Below are 21,155 nucleotides of genomic sequence, written 5' to 3' on the forward strand. Positions count from 1 at the left end.
GAGGAAAAATTAATTTCCACCCCAAGCCCTAGCAACAACCTTCTAACATTTCACAGAAGCAACCCACACACCAACTCCCCTCTCCGCGGCTCTACGTCTCCGTGAGGGAGGCACGCATGCGCAGAGCTCCCGCTGCGGGGGGGGGGGGGCGCGGCGCGGCGCATGGCAGTGACCTCACGCGGCGCGCGGGGTGGTGCCCGGAAGCGGAAGCGGGTGTTCGGGGTGCGGAAGCGCCTGGTGGAGGCCGCGGTTTCGGTTCTGTGGGCGGCGGCGGCGGGGGGGAGTTCCACCACCGGCAGCCGCGGGCCTACGCCCTCTTCTCCGGTCTCCTTCCCACCCCGCTCCACCGCGCCGCTATGGCGGGCACCACCAGCAACCTGCAGGTAGAGCGCCGCCGGCCCGGGGCGGGGCGGGCCCGGCAGCCGGCGGCGGCGGTGGTGAGGGGGCGGCGGGCAGGAGTGAGCGGGTTTGGGGTGTCCCCGCCGCCTGCCCGCCCGTCGGCGGGGCGGGGGGCCAGGGAGCGCAAACGCCCCCCTCTCGCGGGGCCGGGGACACTGGCGGGAGGGCCGCGGGCTGCCGCCGTCGGCAGGCGCAGGCGCAAGGGGCTGTCGAGGGGACCCGGCTCGGGGCTCGGCAGTAACGGAGGGCGCAGGGTCATCCCCTCGTCAGCGGTGGGCCCGGCGGGCGCGGCGTCCCCGGGGAGGGGACGTGGACCGGGACCTGCCGGGCCGGCGGGCGCAGCAGCCCTGCGGGACGCTGGAGCAGCGGGGCCTGATGTCCGCGTGGGAGGCACAGTTGCCTGTGGTGGTGTAGAGGCACAGTTTGGGTTAGGTTTCTTCTAGGGCTGCTGACTGCAGGAAGCCTTTGCCTGCTCTGCTCTTCTGCTTGTGTTAACCCTCAGGTGGGGCTGTCTAGTCGGTCCCGCGGCTAAGTTGGCAAAACAGATCCAGAAGTGACCTGTGGTAAAAAATCGTAATCTTTTGTTGAGCTGTTCTGAACCGTGATCATTTCTGTAAGCTCGTTACAGCCACGTAATGCTTACGCTGGCAAAGCTAGGGGAGATATCATAGGGTCTAGAATAAGCAGAAGGAGAATGAAACATGTTTAAGCTGATGTTCTTTCTGAGAGTGATGTTCATCAAACTATCAAACCGTAGCCTGATAAATACAGCTTGTGCCTCATGGATAATTAGAGCTGGGCATCTATTTCCCAGTCCACAGAACTTTCTAATAACTTATTTCCTGTTTGATAGCAGTGTTCTTCATCACAGTAACAGGCTAAGATTCCAGCTGATGTAGTTAGAGCTGAGAATCCAATACCCAAGTAACAGTCTTTGAGTATTTACAAAAACGGAGTATATCAAAAACAGTCAATACATGATGTAGACTTTCTTCTATTTCAGAGGAGCAGGGCTGCAACGTGCCCTGTTTTCTCACAGTTCCATTTTAGCAGGTGGTCTTTGCCATTTATTCTTTGAATTTAGTGTCACGTCTGTCACTCTTTGTTGTACTGGATCCAGGAATCATTGGACTGTTCTGTGGTAATTTAAGTCTCTAAGGGACCCAAGAACTTTAAGAAGGAGGTAACTTCTTTTTTGGGTTAATTTTTATGCTTTTGCTGGATTCGAATGATGCATAGCGGGGCCTAACAGAGCCAGCACAAGGTGAGCAGCAAGGAGGGGACTGCTCATTCAAATGTGGTAAACTGCTTATCAGCTCATGGCTTCTCCAAAAAGGAAAGGCTAAGTTCTGTTCCAAAGAAATAAGTGCTTCCAGTGTTCCAACACTTGCCACAACAGAACTGTAGAGTCTGCTTTATTGGATCACTGTTTTTAAATAGATTACTCTTTGATGTCAAGTACATCTGTTGAGATGATCTTTGCTTCCAAGACAGCAACACAAAGCAATAGAATGAGAGATTTTGCTGTTTCTTCTTTCATGTCTGCTGTTTACTATCTTTGTTTTGACTGAAACACCTCAGAGTGTCCAGATAGTGGCAAGAGTATCTGTACTGGAATGTCTAATGAAAACTCCTTGCTGCAGTTGAAGCTCTCCACCTTGCTCCCTGACATTACCATAATCATCCTGAGCATACTAACAATGCTTAGGAAAAGAAATTGACTGAATGTGGAAAAATACATGTGGGGCTATAGAAGATTTAGTTAGTCTTGGTTAACGCTGGCTAACAGGCTGCCTTTTTTAAACTTACATGAACTAGTTGCTCAAACCGTCAGCTTTAATTGTCCTGAAGTGGTATAGGCATTCCAAGGACCAAAGTGTAATAAAAGGTAATGAGCACTTAAGAGCAAAGGAATAACGGTGATACCAACAAATCCACAGGCTGGTGTATGCAACATGATGGCTTAGATCACAGTCAGTTTTATTTGAAACTAGCTCAACAAATAAATTAAAAATCCATCCATAACTTCTCCTAGAACTTTTCTTGATGCTCGCGATTTGGGTACATTCTTTGTCTGGTGGAGTTTTTTCTCCCCTCCCACTGGAGTGGTAATTAGAATTTCTCACTGGGATATCAAGATCCTAAATCCTTCTAGAGAAGCCAAACAAATAGTCAGTCTTTGAAGATGTTTCCTAGCATAGGGTTGGAAGAGTGATAGTGCTAGTTTCAGTGCATTGTAATCACGTACTTCCTGTATTGACTCTGCTATTGACAGGGTTTGCTGATGTCATCGGTCATAGTTCAACGTGTCTGGGTCTGTGATAAAAACCCCACAACTTAGAATGGATTTCCAAATCTTTCCATAATAAATGCAAGAGATTGGTAAGGAAAACCGCATAGACAAACCAGTAGTACTTCCAACTTAGCACTCATAAACTTGTTTTTCTAACTTACACTTTTTTGTGTGATAGTAAATTTCAGCAGTTTGTTAATCACTGTTCATAAAAGGATAGAAATATGGTCATGTACAAAGCACCACCTAAGACTTGCAATCAATTGTATTTGACTTTTGGGGATAAATGTTGAAGAGCAGAAAAACTGGCCATCAAAAACCAGTCAGAGCAATAGCTTAGAACGTCTCTTTGATCATGCAAAATGCTCTCACACACCACTTAATTATTTCCTTGTGTTACAGAAAGCAATAGACCTTGCTAGCAAGGCGGCACAAGAAGATAAAGCAGGAAACTATGAGGAAGCCTTCCGCTTGTACCAACACGCTGTGCAGTATTTTCTCCATGTTGTTAAATGTAAGTGTAATGTATTGGTTGATTAAGTAAAGTTTAGTAGTCAAATTGCACAGAGTAATCTCTTATGTTGACATCAGTATTTAAATTTTTACTTTCTTCATCAGCTGATACTTGCAAATTGTAGTTTGACTGAGGTCATATATTTTGTAGCTTTTACCTTTACTGTGTTGTGTACTTGCTCCGTTCTCGTAAGAAACCAGATTTTTTTTTTTGCTTGTGTTTTGTTTTAGGGGTTTTTTTTAAGAGAGGAAGGCAGGGGTTTGCTGTCTCTCTTCTGAACTTCTGTCTTTGTATGTTGTAATTTTTCTTCAGTTTCCATATTCTCATTATTTTATGCCTTTTCACACTTCCGTGTACCTTTTGTATCATGTCAAGTGTTTGTATGCAAGGAGTGGGCTTTCTTAATGTAGATACAGCCCTAATTTAAGTGGGCTAGGGTTGTTGGCCTGACATAAGTGCACTTGCAGATCTCCATGATTTGAAAAAACCACTATTTTCTTTATAGTCACATAGGATAATTTGTGTTTATCACTTCCTATCCATTTATATTTCATTGACTTTATCAGAATATCACTTTTTGTGCTTTTAACAATACTGATGTACTTTTGGAAACTTAACACATAAACCTAACGTTAAATTTTGATTGCTGATTTGAAATACTGTAATAGTGACTAAGAGAACAGTGTGGCTGTTGAACCACACCTAACTTTCAGATGTTTTATGTAATTTTTTTCTTTATGATGTGAACATCTTTTAAATTTAGTAGGCTATGGAAAAATAAAGTATGCTTCTAAATAAAAATTGCTTAGCACAAGCAGCTTCTTGATGAGCTATTTTAGAAAAGGAGTTACTAAGACAATGCATAGCAGCTCGAAAGGCTGACAGAAAAGCTTCCAGTGCCATTGTCCTTAATCCTGTACAGTCAAATTTTAAGCCAAAGCAATGTTGAGGTGTATATTTGATTTCTGGCAGGTAATGACATCCTTCCTGTCACTTCTTTCCGTGATACAGTGGAAAGATAGGCGTTTGATTATGTGGTGAACCCTGAGAGAGGTATATTAATAAGATATAAAGAAGACAGATTTAGTCTTGTTTTCTGATTGATGCACATGTGTTTTGCTGTTAACAAAGCATTGTTTCTCTTCAAACTCTTAGATGAAGCACAGGGTGATAAAGCAAAACAGAGCATTAGAATGAAATGTACAGAATACTTGGACAGAGCAGAAAAGCTGAAAGAATATCTGAAAAAGAGAGAAAAAACTGCACCAAAACCAGTTAAAGAGTCTGGTCCTACTGATGGAAAAGGGTATGTTTTTGGAGAAGGTAAAGCAAAATACTTCCTGAACTCAGCTTATTCTAAAATTCAACTCTTCAAAGATCATTTTAACTAGTGTTTTTTAAATGCTTCAAATGACTACTAATGCTGAAATACAGTGGGCTAATAAAAGAAAAATAACATGTATTAGCGTCACGGGCATTTCTGTGCTTGTTTACTAAAATGTGCGAACATTTGCTTAGGAAATTCACTGAAGAATGAAAGCTGTTTCAGACTAACACATGATTATAGGATTTAATGGCAATAAGTCTGATGACCCTTAACATTTTTCTACATTTAAATACTTACTAACTAGAAAATAAATTCAGACTGATGATTACTAGGGCCCGAGTTTGATCTGTCTCGTGCTCAGTAAGAGGTGCAAAGCTCTATGTAGGGTGAAGTTTTATAAGATGGACTGAATCATTCTAATGCCTTGCTGCATTAGTTTCTCTGCTGTTTTCCTTCTATTAGATTTGGTTTTCATTTTGCGTATCAGAGCGCTGAACAAGCAGAGCCTTTTTTGCATTTGCTACTGCCTTTGTGGGGATAGGAGAGAGGAAGGATTCAGGATGATACCTTCTGGTGGGATTGCCCTTTTTAGCAGTCCTGAACAGCTAGAGTTGTTCAGTTGTCTCTTGAAACTTCACCTGATTTTCAGTCTCCTTCATTGTCTACTCGTCTCATCAGTTTTATTTTTTGAGCTGTACTGTGTTCTGCTGGTTTATTATAGAAGGAATTGGTAATATCACAGAGGCTACATGTATTTTCATGACCTCCACTCCAGTTGTTCACTAAGTCTCTTTTTTTCCCTTGTTTAACTTCCGGTTTCCTTTGTTCTGACAAGATGATGGTGTAGAGTTTCATAGTACTAGAGGGAATTGACCAAGTCCTGTGGCAGTTCCAGATAGGGGACAAGTGCCAATATCTACAAATAAACCATTTTAGTGCTTCCCTGTTGCTTTTGTTTCCTAAAGGCTGGCTCAGAGCATGTAGGAGTGTGTTAAAAGAGCTCAGACCCATAAGAGGAAGTTGAAATGGTGAGGAGGGTGAATTAGAAAGAACGTGGTGTAGAAAAGCAGGAGTACAAGAGGACAATGATGTAAACTTGTAGAGATCTGAAGGCATCTCAAGGTTTCTTTCATTCCTCAGACTGGTGGTTTTTCTGCTTTCTGCATTCTGATTTTTATCCGAGGTCAGCAGTCTCCCTTACTGTATTTCAACATTTTCTTGTTTTTCGTGTTTTTCCAAATCAGGAATGACAGTGATGGGGAAGGGGAGTCAGAGAATCCTGAAAAAAAGAAGCTACAGAATCAACTTCAAGGTAATTTTGAAGCATCCTTTTCTTTAAATAGGGGTGTCTTCAGTCAAGCAAATTCCTATGTTTTTGCCACATAAATGTTACGGATTAACTTGCTGTCTGTAAGTGGCTCAGATAGTATGAACTCTTCACATATAAAAGCATGGTCTTTATGGAAGTATGGGTTTGCGTGCCATGAAATTATACAGTGACTGTGTTGAAATGTTTCTCCTGTACCCTGTGCTTCATGTTAAAATTGTACCATTTATCAGGAAAGCGTTTTCCAATGGGAGAAGTTGCAAGATCCCAGGTAGCTACTGGCTAAACTGAATCAGTATTTTTTTACTCTAAAGTGCATTGGATTATTGCCTAGAGGCTAAGGTAACAGACATCACACAGTTAGTGTAAGCAGGACCATTTTCACAAAAAAGCTTGTGCTCAAGCATAGGAGTTGAGAACATGGATTCTTGCCCATTTATAGTAACAGGCAGCATTTTCTCATATGCAGTGATGATGCTTTTCCAGTTGAGTAACATAATAGTTTGGGTTTTTGAACTGAAATGTTGAATACAATCAGTGATGTGATGTATAGCAGCTACCAGTAGTTTTATACACAGTAAAAAAGAGGCTTTGTTTGTTGTTTTACCCTTTAATGGTGAAGCACTGTTCAGAGCTTCCCTGCCAGAAGGTGCTTATGGATCTGAAGAAACGTGGTTGTTCTTCCCCTATTTTTCAGTGTAACAAAGATCAAATGCATTTACCAAATCTCTCTGCCTGTGTAATTTCAGGAGCTATTGTATCATATTTGGAACCTGTGCCAAGTTTTTTTCTACTTCTCTGCGCATTTATTTAATGTTATGGACAGTTTCCTATACTTTAAAATGACAGAAAAATGATGAGCATTAGACTGTTGTCCTGTCTCTCACTATAAAGGCTTTGTTTCTTCCCATATGAATCTGATGTTCTTACTTCAAGAAGTAGTTTCTTGCACCCACCACTTCTTTGATACTTTTTATAAAATGACGATGTTCTTGCTTATACATTTGATTGCTTGAAAGTCTGAGGTGTGAGATCCTTGGTACCTTTAAACGTAACATAGGAGTCTGTTACTCAGATAATACAAGCTCTGGGCAGCCTTCAGATTACCCATTTTCATTTTGCTTCCGACAACAGCCACAGAAATTTTTTGTATTTAATTTTGCTGCCTTGTTACTCCCAGCTGACTCTGCCTTATGGAACTTCCCCAAATCTGTGGGTATTTATCAGGTTTTTAATTATAATAGCAACTTGGCTTATTGTGGGTGAAGTGACCAGTAACATTAAGACTGGATAGTAGTTGTGGGTCTATTGTCATGTACTCTCATTTAGAATTTTAAAGTACCTTTTGTACTCTATTGCTTAATCTTCCAGCTATTAATTTACACCTACAAAATTAGGAAGCCTACGATTCCAGTTCCATTTGTGTCCTGGTACAGGTAATCTCTTACAGTGCAGTGATTTCAGTTACCATGGCATGTCTGATTAAGATAACTCTGATATTTCAACTTTAAAATAATCTCCTATTCCTATCTGAACTGGTACCTGTTCTGCTAATTATTTTAGTGATGGAGCCCATAGTTCTGTTTACTTTAAGAAAAACTGAGATGTAATCAATCTAGCAAAAGAATTTAATGCATTGGAAGTGGGTGGTTGAATTAATTCCAGTAAATAGATTGCAAGCCAAGATGGTTTGCAATCAACTTTCTCTATAACATTTTTAACACCTTTAACAATATGATGTTGCTTTTGGACTCTAAATTCCACATTGTTAGCAATTGCAATTGTTAACAGAAATTGTTCATTTCAATCTGATAGAAAAGGAATGCGGCAAAAGAAAAAATCTCAAAGGAGATACTTAAAAAGTAAGCAAGTGTTATTTGCTTTATTCATTAGCCAGTGAGTAACAGTAAATTTTCAATCCTGTAGAAGAAAAAAAGCCTTAAATTACTTCACAGAGCCCTGAAGGCATAAGGTGAAAGTGTCAAGAAAAGAGCTGGTGAAAGCCAGTTGTGAAATTATAGAAAGCTCCTTGTAGAGAAATAGGGCAACTGAAACTTTCAGTGTGTTTGAGTACTTAGATAAGCATTGGGTTGGTTGTCATTTGTTCATGTTAGAAAATTTCGCTTACCTTTTGGATTTGCCTTGGCTAGGATTACAAGATCTAATATTCAACTACTAGCTCAGATCCAAGTTGTCCCATCTAAAAGCAGTCAAGACAATATCATTTTTAGCATGTCAGACTAACCAGTCTGAAGTGAAGGCTAAATTACAGCTCAGTTAGCTAAAATCAAGCTGAACTAGTTGGTTGAGCAAGATGAGACCTGATGATAAACTTTGAGAGAATGTGGCTAGACTAAGAAGATGCTGCTTCTGCAGCTAAGCAGGCTCCATAAAACCTTTCCAATGCTTTCAGCCCTAGCTCTCAAAGCTCTTTACCATGAGATGATCCAATTGTTTGCTGCCCATCTGGAGATACCCAACAAGTTACTTCATCTGCTGGAGAATCTTATAAATCCTGGGCTAGTGCAGCTACATTGCTTCCCTTGTTTAAAATGAAGTTTCAAATTTTTCAGGAAGTACAGTGGTGGTTTAGTGAGGAGATGATGCCTGGGTACCTGTTAGAGAAGGTACTACTCCTCTGTGACTACTAAATGCACATTTGCTGGTCAGTTTTGGGCTAGCTTTAACCATTGCAGGACTTCTACTAACTCTGAGTATTCTGGTTATCCATGGTTTATTGCGATAAAACAATGTGACAGATTTCTGTAGAAATAACATCCATTTGACTAACAGTATTTGATGTTTATATCTACTTAGAAATGCCTTGTTTTTATTCAGTATGGACATGGGCATAGATTTCCTAATTTATTTCTTTCCAAAATGGAATTTGTTGAAGTTGTGAAAAGATATGTGCATCACTAATTTATACAATGTTTTCTTATAGGAGCAATCGTTATGGAGCGACCAAATGTCAAATGGAGTGATGTTGCTGGCCTCGAAGGTGCCAAAGAAGCACTTAAAGAAGCAGTGATCTTGCCCATTAAGTTTCCACACCTGTTTACAGGTCAGAATTAAAGCATTTATTTGCTATTGGCCAGTCAGGACCGGCAGTGGCGTCTGAGGAGTGTTGTGCCAATGTATCAGATTCAAGCTGAGCTCTTAAAAAAGAGATTGTGATCCATCTGACAGAAGTTTCATGGGTAGATGTGGAAAACCTCTGAGTAAATTAGAGGGACTTCATCAGAAAAATAGGTTCAGTCTTTCTACAGTATTTTGAAGACTGCTGGTTTCTCTCTTGCAGGAAAGAGAACACCCTGGAGAGGGATTCTCCTGTTTGGACCACCAGGAACAGGAAAGTCTTATTTAGCAAAAGCTGTGGCGACAGAAGCAAACAACTCCACCTTCTTCTCAGTATCTTCCTCTGACCTTGTCTCAAAGTGGTTAGGTGAAAGTGAAAAGTAAGTTAGAGTTGCCAGAGGTCCGGGAAAACATTGGCAAGAAGAAATTAATGTAGAGCTAGATAAGTTGCTGTAAAGAAATTGAATTTGAGGGAAGGGTCATGTCTTTTTAAAAACAAACCTCAGGTGTTTCTATGCTTCATGCTGCAGTGCCATGTAAAGATATCATCATGTACTACATTTTGTGCTGCTGCAGCTGGACCTCTCTTCAGTGTTCAAGATAGTTTTTAAAACTAGCTTAGAAAGGTTTTGGGACCACCATGGAGCTCATTCCCCTTCTGAACTCAGCTGTGATTGCACACTACATCAGTCTGAAGCATTGGGGTGCTCTGCCTCTTGGCATCTCCCCACTCATCTGTCCCAGCAGCTGTGCTGTTAACACATGGCATTTCTTCATCCATACGGAGGTGTTTTTTCTTTATTCTGATTTCAAACAAAATCTGGAAGACATAAGAGACTTGCAAAAATAGGTTGAAGGAGAGGAGCAGCCATGAAAGAAAATTTCATGGTTCCCCATGCTAACTCTTTGTTTGTTACTATGTGATGTGTGAAGAAGACCAGGAAGCCTGAAGTGACATGTTGTCTGCAGTCTAGAAGTGCAGGAATTTGTCCATCTAGGTTTCCAATGAAGATTACCTGAATTAAGAAAAAGCTCTGGGTTTGTACAGAAGAGACTTTCTGTGATGATGAGAATACTTGTCAAAACCATGCTTTAATAGTTTGAAGTGTGGGACAACTGAGCAACACTATTTAAAGTTGATAGGAAGAGGAAGAAAGGCCATTAGATAAAGTGTTTGAACTGGTTTTTTTCCTCAAAGCTGGAAACCTTAAGCTGCTTTTCTGTTGCAAAAGGAATACAGAACTGGAGTCCAGCTTGGCGTTTTTTCTGTTTGACTTCATTTGAGACTATTGCCTGAGATTTAGTGACGGTAATGTGAAGAATTTCCCAGCATGTTCCTATTTATTTTCCTTTTTAACTTAGTGAAATATGTTAATAAGATATGGCTAGGGTTTTTTTGCAAACCAACTTTTCTTGTCATATAAAAGGTATTTAGTAAAGTTTTATAACATAAATGTACATGTTATTTCTTACAAAATCTCTAGAGTTAACCTGATTAGGTTACAAACGTTAAATAAGAGAAAGCCATGTTCTTTTGAGTCTGCCAAAAGTGGTGGTTTTGTATAGTCCAGGCTGTCTTGTAGAAATGTAAACCAAAAAAGGGCTTTTTCTTGCAAAACCATGCTTGGAGTACTCTAAAATGTTTCACCTCCATTTAAGCTGGGCTATCTCGCTCAGTATAATGCTGAGTCTTGGAGCTGGAAGAATGTTGTGTCTTTGAGTAGCTTTATGTTAATACTTTTCTTTTTTTAGCTTTCTCTAAAGGAAGTGACTGTATCATAATCTTAAGTTATGTGTTTTTACTGGTGTAATCATTAAGATAACTGAAGCTGTTTCCTTTTTTAAGATTAGTGAAAAACTTGTTCCAGCTTGCCAGAGAAAACAAACCTTCTATTATCTTCATTGATGAGATAGATTCCCTCTGCGGGTCAAGAAGTGAAAATGAAAGTGAGGCTGCTAGACGGATAAAAACAGAATTTCTAGTCCAGATGCAAGGTAAGTTTACTTGGTTTTCAGAATCAGTCAAAGGAATTAAGATAGGTATTTTAAGTATAGCTTGCATGAGAACACTAAAAAGATCTGCAGTTCCACGACATTTTAAAACAGTCTCTGTTTATCATCTAAACGGCGAAATGATTTCTGCCCTGCTATAGGGGTTGGTGTTGACAATGAAGGAATCTTGGTCTTAGGAGCGACAAACATACCCTGGGTTTTGGATTCTGCTATCAGGAGAAGGTATGATGGCATTTTTTTCATGGTATGAAATTTGCAACTGTTGTGAGAGTTCAGTCTGAGACCACTTTAGGTAGTAATCCAGCTCATGTTTGCGGACATGGCTAATGTTCTACAACTCAATTCCATGAGATGGACTGAGCCAATCTAAGAGCCCCTTGCCCCTTTAAAGAGGTAGGTTGTTCACTCTTATATTGGCCCTGTAGTTTATTTGATTTCTTGGTTAGATGATTGTGCTTGAGCAAGCACAAAACTATTCTGTTTCCTTGTTGGTTGGTTTTCTGGTGGGCTTGGGGGACAAGTTACAAAATATGTACCTCAGAAGGACAAGAAGGGGTAGAGGTTTCCTTTTCAGCTGTTAAACTGTTGAGCAGCTTGAGTTCTTTCATGGAAATGTAGCCTTATGTTACACAGAAACAGCATGTTTTTGTACTGGTCAGGCATAATTTGTGATCTTTCAGTGCATGTTTTAACTGCTGTTTTGTAGATAAAGGACTTCCATACCTGTATCTAATTAGCTGGGTCTTTTTTGAGCTGCAGAGCAGCAGAGGACAAATAACAGCTATGTGGCAAATATGATTATGTTGTGATGAGAACACAGCTTGGATAATGGTCATTTTTGTAGGCTAAAGAAACATTACTTTTTTGTGCCTGTCAGTGACTTTTATTTATGTACTTAATTGAAGCTGGCCATACTTTGGGGGTCGGACCAGGTGACCTCCAGAGGTCGCTTCCAACCTGTATGACTATAGTTTTGTGCTAGAGATTTAGAAGTGAAGGTGTTGCTTAAAATTTCAAGTCATTTTTGAAGTTCCAGCTCTGGGGTCCACAGCACAAGGCAGGTATGGATGGACCTGATAGAGTGGGTCCAGAAGGGGGCCACAAAAATTATCAGAGGGCTGGTATACCTCTCCTGTGAAGAAAGGCTGAGAGAGTTGGGGTTGTTCAGCCTGGAGAAAAGGCGGCTCCAGGGAGACCTTATTGTGACCTTTCCATATATAAAGGGGGCTTATAAGAAAGACAGAGAGAGGTTTGGGATTTTTTTACCAAGGCCTGTAGTGACAGGACAAGGGGCAACGGTTTTAAACTGAAAGAGGGTAGGTTTAGACATATCCTTATGTCTTAGACATATCTTCCTTATGTCCATGTTTGGACATAAGGAAGAAATTTTTTATTATGAGGGTGGTGAGACACTGGAACAGGTTGCCCAGAGAAGTTATGGATGCCCCATCATTAGAAGTGTCCAAAGTCAGGTTGGATGGGGTTTTGAGCAACCTGGTCCAGTTGAAGATGTCCCTGTTCATTGCAGGGGGGTTGGACTAGATGACCTTTAAAGGTCCCTCCCAACCCAAACCATTCTCTGATTCTCTGTAGTGTGAAAGAGCAGCTCTCTAAGTCTTGTCCGTAAGACTTAAAGGAACTTGTACAACAATGGCAGTAATCAAATGAGGTTTTCATGGATTTGGCCCACTTTGTCATGTATATCAAGTTGATTGTCTTCTACAGAATTTGGAGTTGCTCCTATTTTGTTGGTGGGAGGTAATCCCCACTGTGAGAACAGACGCTGCGTCAAAGGAAAAACTGCACTTATCAACATTTTCTGACAACTGTATTGAGAATATGACTTCAAATTTGCTTCCAGCTATGAGGTTTTCTTTAATTTAGTTGGAGACTGTAGAAAGTGGTTGTGTCGGCTTGTTATCAGGCAGTTCTTTGAGTGTGAAAACTGTTCAAATATACTTCAACACTTGAAGACTTTTTCCCCTCAATTTTTTGTTTTAAAACACAAACTCTGATGGAGAATATCTGGAAAAACTTCAGTCTGAAGAGAAGATCTTTGTCGTGAAAAGGAAGTAGTTGTTACATTCTGGATGTTAGCTTATGCTAGCTACAGTATGTATGAGAACAGGTTGTTGAATATTTGCCTTAGAAATTTTTTTTAAAGGTTTATAATACTGAAACTGCTTCTTTTAATATTGTTAGGAACAAACTATATACTTATTTGCATAAGCTTCTTTCCACTGTGCACCTGCATGAGCTAGCATCTGTGGAACATCTTGTTTTTTCTTTTTTAAATGAGGTTTGAGAAGCGTATCTATATTCCTTTACCTGAAGACCATGCCAGGGCTGCAATGTTCAAACTTCACCTTGGGTCAACTCCGAATCTCCTAACGGAATCGGATTATCGAGAGCTTGGAAAGAAAACTGATGGCTATTCTGGTGCAGATATAAGCATCATTGTACGTGATGCACTGATGCAGCCTGTTAGAAAAGTGCAATCAGCTACTCACTTTAAAAAAGTAAGTAGGAATCAAAAATTTTTCGAGTTATTTCATCTCTGAGAACTAACTTAATTTGAAAATGCCTTGCAAGTAAACTGAATTGGTTTTGGGAAATACTGCACGCTTATGAATGTCCTTTTTATTGACCAGGGGAGAATTTGGGTATTCCTCCTCTTTTTTAATCTTCCCTCATCTCCCTGCCCCCAGCCTGTCCTGCCATAAGTCTGGTGGAGCTAGTTTCTGGGTATTCATGCTGTGTAATCCAAGCTCTGATGACTGTTCATGTCTCTAGGTAGTGTTAAAAGCATTCATTTTGAAGTTTGACTTAAATGGGAATGTTACAGAGGTGCTCTTTTTCTGGACCAAGTTACATGTTCTTCATGTTTTTCTAGCATGTTTAAATAAATGTATCCCTCATCCACATGGGAACAGATGGGTTATAATTATGAACATTCTGCTTTGTATATTTTTCAAACTGAAAAATTAAAGTTCTGGTAAAAACATTGAATCAATGTTACTTGTGACAGTAGTAAAGACGCAAGACAACTGAGCAAGGTCTGTGTTTCATTGGGCAGCATGCAGCATCCTATGGATGCTGCTGTAATGTGAAACAGTTTACACTTATTTAAGTGCACTTGAAGGAGACTATTGAAACTATATTGTTTGGCTTATCTTGCAGTTACCTCTACATACTATGTACTGACTTAAACATTTTTTCTAAATGTTTGGATCTCAGAAACTTTATCTGACAAAGAACCAGCTAGAGTTCTTTAGCACCAGTCTAAATCCATTAAATCTGGGAATGCTCTTTTTTCCCCTGGAGAATTTGCACATATGGGTCTTGTTCAATCAAATTAATTGTTCTCTATAAACTATTAAGCTCTTCAATGGGAAAAAAAAAGTGTGATAATGTTATCAATGGTTATAAACAGAGTTCCAAATACATACAACATGTGTATTGGTTAAATAAAATTATATTTTTCCTGTGTAGCATTTTTTTTTAGAGTAGACCCAGACTAAAAGTATTTTTTGTTTACATTTTTACTGTAAACTTTGATTTTGCAGAAATTCGTGTATCTTGTGTAAAGGCAAGTCAAGGTATTCTGTAGAGGTCTTTGCTGCTGTAAAGGGAAGTTTTCATCTGTTGCTCCTTAAAAGAGCAGGTGTGGGGTTGGGTAAAGTAGTAAAAAATTTAGATCCTAACCTGTCAAGAGATATGTACCATGTAATTTGTTTTGGCAGCAGTTCTTCGTCATCTCAGTTACAATTACAGGTTTTTTCACCAGTAACTCAGCCTGACATAAAAGGGTTAAAGGCCCTAACCTGAACAGCTACAGTTGTTTAGAATTGAAGATAGGCTCTTTTTTTCCATGTAGTTTCTTCCAAGGAACACATTCAGCTTAAGATTTGAAGAAAAAGGAAGACTTAAATCCAATATGGTCCAGAATATGAGAGGACTACGTAACTTTCCAGAGTCTGCATTGAGGAAAGCTTGGTCAGCTTTGTAGTTATTAACATAAACCTGCAGCCTGTCATTTTGGTGAGGGGGGAAGAAAACCAAATAACATTTTAAAGGGTTTTTGAGGAGCTTTTCCCAGTTTAAAAACAAAACAAGTATTTTGAAACACTGAGTTGATAAGTTTCTTTGGGGGGCAACTCAGCAGTAACACTGTAATGTAAACTGTTTAAAAAAAAAAAAACAGCTCTTTTGGTATATCAAAGATTTTCTAGGTGCTTCCTTTCCTTAAGCAGTGATGCCTGAAGTATTGTTGACTTTAAGTGACAATGACATTTCTGGCTAAAGGGCTGTTAGCTTTTAGCCTTTTGTTCAAATTTGGAAGAATCTGCAGCATGTCTCAGACTACCATGGAGCCATGAAATAACCTCAGTTGTCACAGTTTGCAGAGCAACTCAAAAGGAATTCTTACCTCTTGCCTCCTTTTGCCCCAAAAAGAGGAAGGAAAAAAAGGCACAACTGCAGTACTTTGAGGGCTCTGACATAAGCCAAGTTGATAGTTGATTCCATTTGGGCTCTTAGTACTTTAATTGGATGCAATTTCCTATTTTTGTAAGCAAAATCTTAGCTTTAGTAATGATTTGCATCTAACAGGCAACTTTCCCCAGTTAAACAGTGCTTTCCTCAATTATTACTCATTCATTGTAAAACATTCCTTGCTTTATGTGGTAATATACATTTGTCAGTATTTTGAATATTACAATCTGTGCTCTCCAGCATCGTCCTTTAAATGCGGTTTAGAATAGCAAATCCAGTTCTCTGCTGTTAAAAATAGCCAGTTAGTGTGGTGTCTTTCAATCTTTGCATGTGTCTTGAGTTTCTGTGGATGTGTGATGCTTCAGGTAATGATGAAGGAAAATAAAACTGTGGGTCCCAGATAATGTGTTGCAGAAAGGGAACAGACACACCTGGTGCAGCTTTTTTGGGTCTGTCCATGTGTCTGGGGAAAAAAAGGATGGTTTCTGTTCTCCCACTAGATGGCCCTGTTTTCTGTCGAGTGGTACTGAAGTGGTGTCAGGAAAGGTGCTCAGAATTTTGTAGTGCAGTATGTCAAAGACTGAAAAGCCCATCTCTGGCTTCCTAACCTGAGGGGCACTCAAGGATAATTATTGAGAAGTTTTTAGAAAGCTGTTAACCAGTGATGAATGAACTCCCAAAGTGACCAGGGACTAGGAAGCGTGGTCTTTTCCAACTAGATTTCCTGGCATGTTAGTTTTCCACAGAAATCCTTGACCTTAGGAGGAAGCAGCTCCTGGGATTTGACCTGATGTGAATTTAAGTATCTGGCTACAGCTGCATGTTTTCAAAGTGAATGATGCTAGTACATGTATACAATTTCTCTTTCACAGGACACATCTTCCCAATTGGTGGGGCATCTGTGTAAAATCAAGGAATATTTTTGCTCTAAAGATGCTGTTCAGCTTCTGGGCTTTGTCTTTAAAATCGTAACTCCTGTAAACTGAGTGTTTCCATTTTTTTTAGGTAAAAGGACCATCAGTGTCTAATCCAAATACAATGGTAGATTTGTTCACCCCTTGCTCTCCAGGTGATCCTGAAGCCATAGAAATGACATGGATGGAGGTACCAGGTGATAAATTACTGGAGCCTCAAGTTTCCATGGTAGGTATTCTTCCTCAGCATTTCTTTCTTGTTTTGCAGAACTCTGAAAAGACTTTAAGGTAAAGACTCTTTTTCAAATGGTTCTGCAAGGCAATTGGATGAGTTGCTTGTTTTCAGAAATGCCAGACATACCAGATAACACTCGAATTCCCAACATACAGTGCTACTGTACGGTGTGCTTGTGAAAAAGCCAGCTCTCTATCCCTGATAAGCATTTCTTTCTTACTGTTCTTGTCTGCTGGCATGCAGCTTCTGTCCTTTCATCCGTAGACACAATCTGGCTCTTCCATTGTTCTTTCGCTTGTCTTTTATTCATTTAAAACCTTCGGGTTCCCTGCCCCATGATGGCTTCGTTCCCATCACTCTGTAGCATTAATATTGATACTGGGAAATGGAAAACTATATTCAGTGTAAATTGGGAAGTGATATGCTGTAGGTAAATATTGCCCATTAAATACATACAAGCATAAATAAATAAAATGTAAAATAATCGTGGATGTAATGGTAGTTTTGGTTAAATTTCATCACAGGGGAAACAGCTCTTTCAGCTGTTTTCTTTGTGCATGTTAAAATACTTGCTTTGGTCTAGGGAATAAAATATGTCATTTTAAGACAAATTGAAATTTTTAGTTCGCTGATTAAAAAATAAAAATGATTGCTGGACACTCATTCTGTATCTCTCCCCCAAGAGCAACAAAAGAAGATTCTGAATTTAATTACAATGTTTGAGGGAAGGACTTGATTACAAATCTGTGCTGCTGTCATTTCTTGTGTGCAAACAGTCCTGTAATGAATGAAAGAAACGAGTATATTTCATGGGGATCACAAACCTTTAAAACAGTAGGCACTGCTTTGTAAATATAACTGTCACTGTATTTCAGAAAATAATTTTCTGTGCATATCTGCATACTGAGAAAGCACAAAAGGATGTGTGCAGATGCAGGCATGCCCTAAAACTTCTGCCTGCATGGTCTAAGCAGATTTTTAATTAGTCTTTCCTGGGATTAAACATAACAATTCCTTGTGTGCTTCTAATGATACCTGGGCTCTGATGCACTATAGTTGCATAGGCAGTTGTTTCAGTGTCCAAAATCAGTTCTTGTCCTTAAAAAGATCAGTCTTTAATTCTTTCTAAGCAGGGTATCTCTAGTCTGATGAGACAAATATCAATTCTAGGAAATCATGATAGTAACTTTTGGTTTTACCCATAATTTTATAGCAATATGAGGTGTTAGGCATCTACTTTTTTCAGTTGCCTTTGGCTAGGACTTGATTAGTTTTCTTGCCCCTTTTTATTCATAGGGTGTTTTAACTGCTGCTTTCAACTTCATAGACCTGTGATTTTTCTGAACTCCATTTTCTAGTATCTGAGCATTTATCTAGGAAATTGACTGAATTGAAGAGACAGAAATTACCGGTCATGAACAGTAAAACTTCGCTAGAGATGAATCACAAACTACTGTTTTGTATTGTTGGACTATGAGAGTACATGGGAACATCTCATTATTTTCCACTTCAAACTGCTTTAGTTAAAGATGGGTTGAAGATAGTAACTGACAAAATAAAAGGAAGTTTGGTTCTTTACTGAAAAGAGATGAATAAAACTTGAATGGATGAGTGGCCTAAACCTGAGGTTGTGGTTTTGTTATTAGAAAACTCACTGACGGTTGTCTGTCTTCACAGGGTTAAAATGCTGCCTCTGTGCAGAAGTGTTTAGGCTTACTTAAAAGCTTTGTGTAAATAGGAGCTCCTGTGGTCATCTTGTTTTAACGGGCTTTTTAACGCATATTCGTCTTGGCAACAAGATTATTAGCAGTGGTACTATACTTGTTTCTGAAAACACTTGTTTTCTTTCTTTTCTGACAGGCCGATATGCTCAGGTCGCTAGCTAGCACAAAACCAACAGTTAATGAACAGGACCTGGAGAAGTTAAAGAAGTTTACAGAAGACTTTGGTCAGGAAGGATAAACCAAAGATACATGTCAAGCATTAGAACTTTTTTGCTTTCTTAAGTATTCTTGTGTCTTTATTGATGGCACTTCAAATAAATGCCAATAAAATCACTCTTTTCTTACTTTGCAGAAGGAACAGAAGATACCTTTGCAAAGACCCCTAAGCTTTTGTATTGTATTGTTTTCCTCAGATGTCTATTAAATGTCTTCTATTGAAAAATAATATGAAAATACAATTTTAGGGTGAGACAGCAAAGTGATGTGGTAATGTCTATTAAATACTAGAAAATTTTAATCTATTAGCTCAATTTTAGGTATTGGTACAAGTGAGTTTTAAACTCCCAGTAGGCTCAAAAAACCCTTTTTTGAGGGGTGGAAGAGAACATATTTGTTGGGTGTTTTCAGTATCAGTCAATCAGCCTACATATTAATTGCTCTCATTTCATTTAGAAAAATGCAACAAAATTTGCTAATCAAGCATATTGCAAGTGTGGGTTAGCTATTAAAGTTAAGAAAGAAAACACTGTGAGGATAAGACTACATGGGCCAGTACTTTGTTTAAATATTGATGGAACTGGTATTTGGCTTTTTCTGCTATGCTGTGTTAAAATTTTGCCTTAAACAGCAAGCTTTTGTTTTTAACTCTACTAGCTGATACACACTGTCACTATGCAATTTAGCAAAAGTTTGTTAAATGGAAGTATCTCAGAAGGTGTTTTGCTGGCTGTTCTTGTGGTTTTGGTTTGGTTTTTTTTTTTTTTTCCAAATGTGGATTTACTTTCTGCAGGAGTTTGACTAAAGTTAGAAAAAAGCATTAGTAATATCCTGTAAGATTCCACATGTCAAGGCTGGCAAGGTATAGGTAGTCTTTGGTGAATGTATGGGGCGTATTTTGTGAAACAGCATACTTTCACATGCAAGGAGAGTATAACGGATGTTTTAGCCACAGGCTTCCCAGTGATAAATTAACTCAGAACCCTACTGTTGACTATTGCATATAGGCTACATCAATTTAGTGCTTAAACTTTGAGAGAAGGCTGGCACTTTAGTACAGAAGTAGCACTTCCATTGATCTTTTTTTGAAGAGCTGTAAGTTGAGATGTGCCTGAATGTAACTTACAACACTACAGTGTCAGCACTGAGTTTGTGCCTTGTAAGTTTGCACTGGCTGTAGATACAAAACATCATTAGGATACCTAGAATACTCTGTGTTCCATTATCATTGTACAACTCTATCCTGCATATGCTTTGTTTAACTTGCATTAAAAGAAATTTGCACATTGTGTGTATGTTATATGTACATATACACATATATGATCGTCTTTTGATGGGGTTTGGTTTCCTTTGTGTACATATTTTGTGTACTTATAAATCATAGGATGGGTGAAATTTGCTGTACTTAAATGAAGTAAAATATTATAGTACATCAGCTATGTTCTTTGAGTATTTCCTCAATGTTATGTTCAAGTATTTACTACTTGATTTTTTTTTAGTCCTTGGTTTCTATGTTTAACAGCTAAACAAAATACTTAGTTAAAAATTCTTTGATCTGCAAGGTGCTGAGCTTTTGTTTACTAACATGATGAAACATTCATTCCAAAATCATTGTTACACACAGCTTTACCTTTGTCTTACATTGGAACATGTAAATGTGAATCAGTGGACTGCAAATCTTTTTGTGGACCTTTGTGGGGGCAGGGGGGACGACAGGAATTCCAGTGTGGGTGCAGGCAACTATGGTTAGTAAACGTAATCCTCATTGCAGCAGGATTGCTTTTTTGTCATTGCCTCTTGTGAACACTTTAGAAGTAAGCCACATACTGGCAGGGCTCTCACTCAGAGGTTTGAAGCTACTCTCTGAAGTACTTGTCTCTTGACCTTTTTTTAAAATGAGAGTCCTTACTGCAATCTTAAAATTCTCAGGAACTTTTTTTTTTTTGTGGTAGGCTGATTTGTCCTATCGGTTTCCATAAGCTTAACTGTGTAATCTCTTATCTTTAATGTAGAAGCAAACTATACTGTATGTTTTAAATTTACATCTTGCTGCTTGCTCAGTTGTGGGATGACATCTGTAACAGAAGCATTAATGTTTGATGTTTAAAGTTGTTTTTAGAAATATATTCCAAATAAACATTGCTGCCTAGAATTGCAGCTACAAGGACAACTTTTTGGTTTGCTGTCTTTGTAAAATGGGAATAAATTAATATAGATCACAGAGCTTCCTAGCTAAGTTATCCCAGAATAGATGATAGCCAAATGGGGGTGAGGGGAGGCTGCAAAATCACTTTTTTTTGTTTTCGGTGTTAATTGAAAATACTCTAAATTAAAGAACTTATGAAAGGTTATATTTGCTTTACATAATCAAAACCTCTGTAAATACTGGATAAATTAGTTGTACATTTTTCATAAGGTCTGATGTATGACTCATCTTTGGCTAATTAGCTTACAAATTTTTTTCCTAACTTCTGGTGTTACTGCTTACTCTGACTACAATATGAAAAAATGTCATTTTCCTTCCTGAGGGTAAAATAGTTATTCAATTAAATCTGTTGTACATGTGCTTGTTGTGTTCTTCACAGATGGTTTCTTGACATTGACATTAAACTTTGGATTTC

The 21,155-nt window shown here is 39.0% G+C and overlaps 1 protein-coding gene across 1 annotated transcript; it reads left to right on the forward strand.

Annotated features, from left to right (window-relative positions):
• Positions 1-206: 206 nt before the first annotated feature.
• Positions 207-20,704, forward strand: VPS4B (vacuolar protein sorting 4 homolog B). Its single transcript, XM_052780605.1, has 11 exons — positions 207-383; positions 3,095-3,206; positions 4,362-4,512; positions 5,778-5,845; positions 8,805-8,924; positions 9,162-9,318; positions 10,785-10,933; positions 11,092-11,173; positions 13,251-13,470; positions 16,451-16,588; positions 18,455-20,704. Exons 1-11 carry the CDS (start codon positions 357-359, stop codon positions 18,554-18,556), a joined length of 1,326 nt encoding a protein of 441 aa, XP_052636565.1. The 5' UTR covers positions 207-356; the 3' UTR covers positions 18,557-20,704.
• The last annotated feature ends 451 nt before the right edge of the window (positions 20,705-21,155 follow it).

Source organism: Harpia harpyja, chromosome 1 (genome assembly GCF_026419915.1).
Source record: "Harpia harpyja isolate bHarHar1 chromosome 1, bHarHar1 primary haplotype, whole genome shotgun sequence".
NCBI lineage: Eukaryota > Metazoa > Chordata > Aves > Accipitriformes > Accipitridae > Harpia > Harpia harpyja.

What these genes read in the sequence shown, in the direction of transcription:
- VPS4B (XM_052780605.1), top strand. Translation starts at nt 357, where the DNA reads ATGGCGGGCACCACCAGCAACCTGCAG. An exon ending in GGTCCTACTGATGGAAAAGG is followed by an intron (nt 4,513 to 5,777) that starts GTATGTTTTTGG and finishes TTTCCAAATCAG; the next exon opens with GAATGACAGTGATGGGGAAG. An exon ending in GTTTCCACACCTGTTTACAG is followed by an intron (nt 8,925 to 9,161) that starts GTCAGAATTAAA and finishes TCTCTCTTGCAG; the next exon opens with GAAAGAGAACACCCTGGAGA.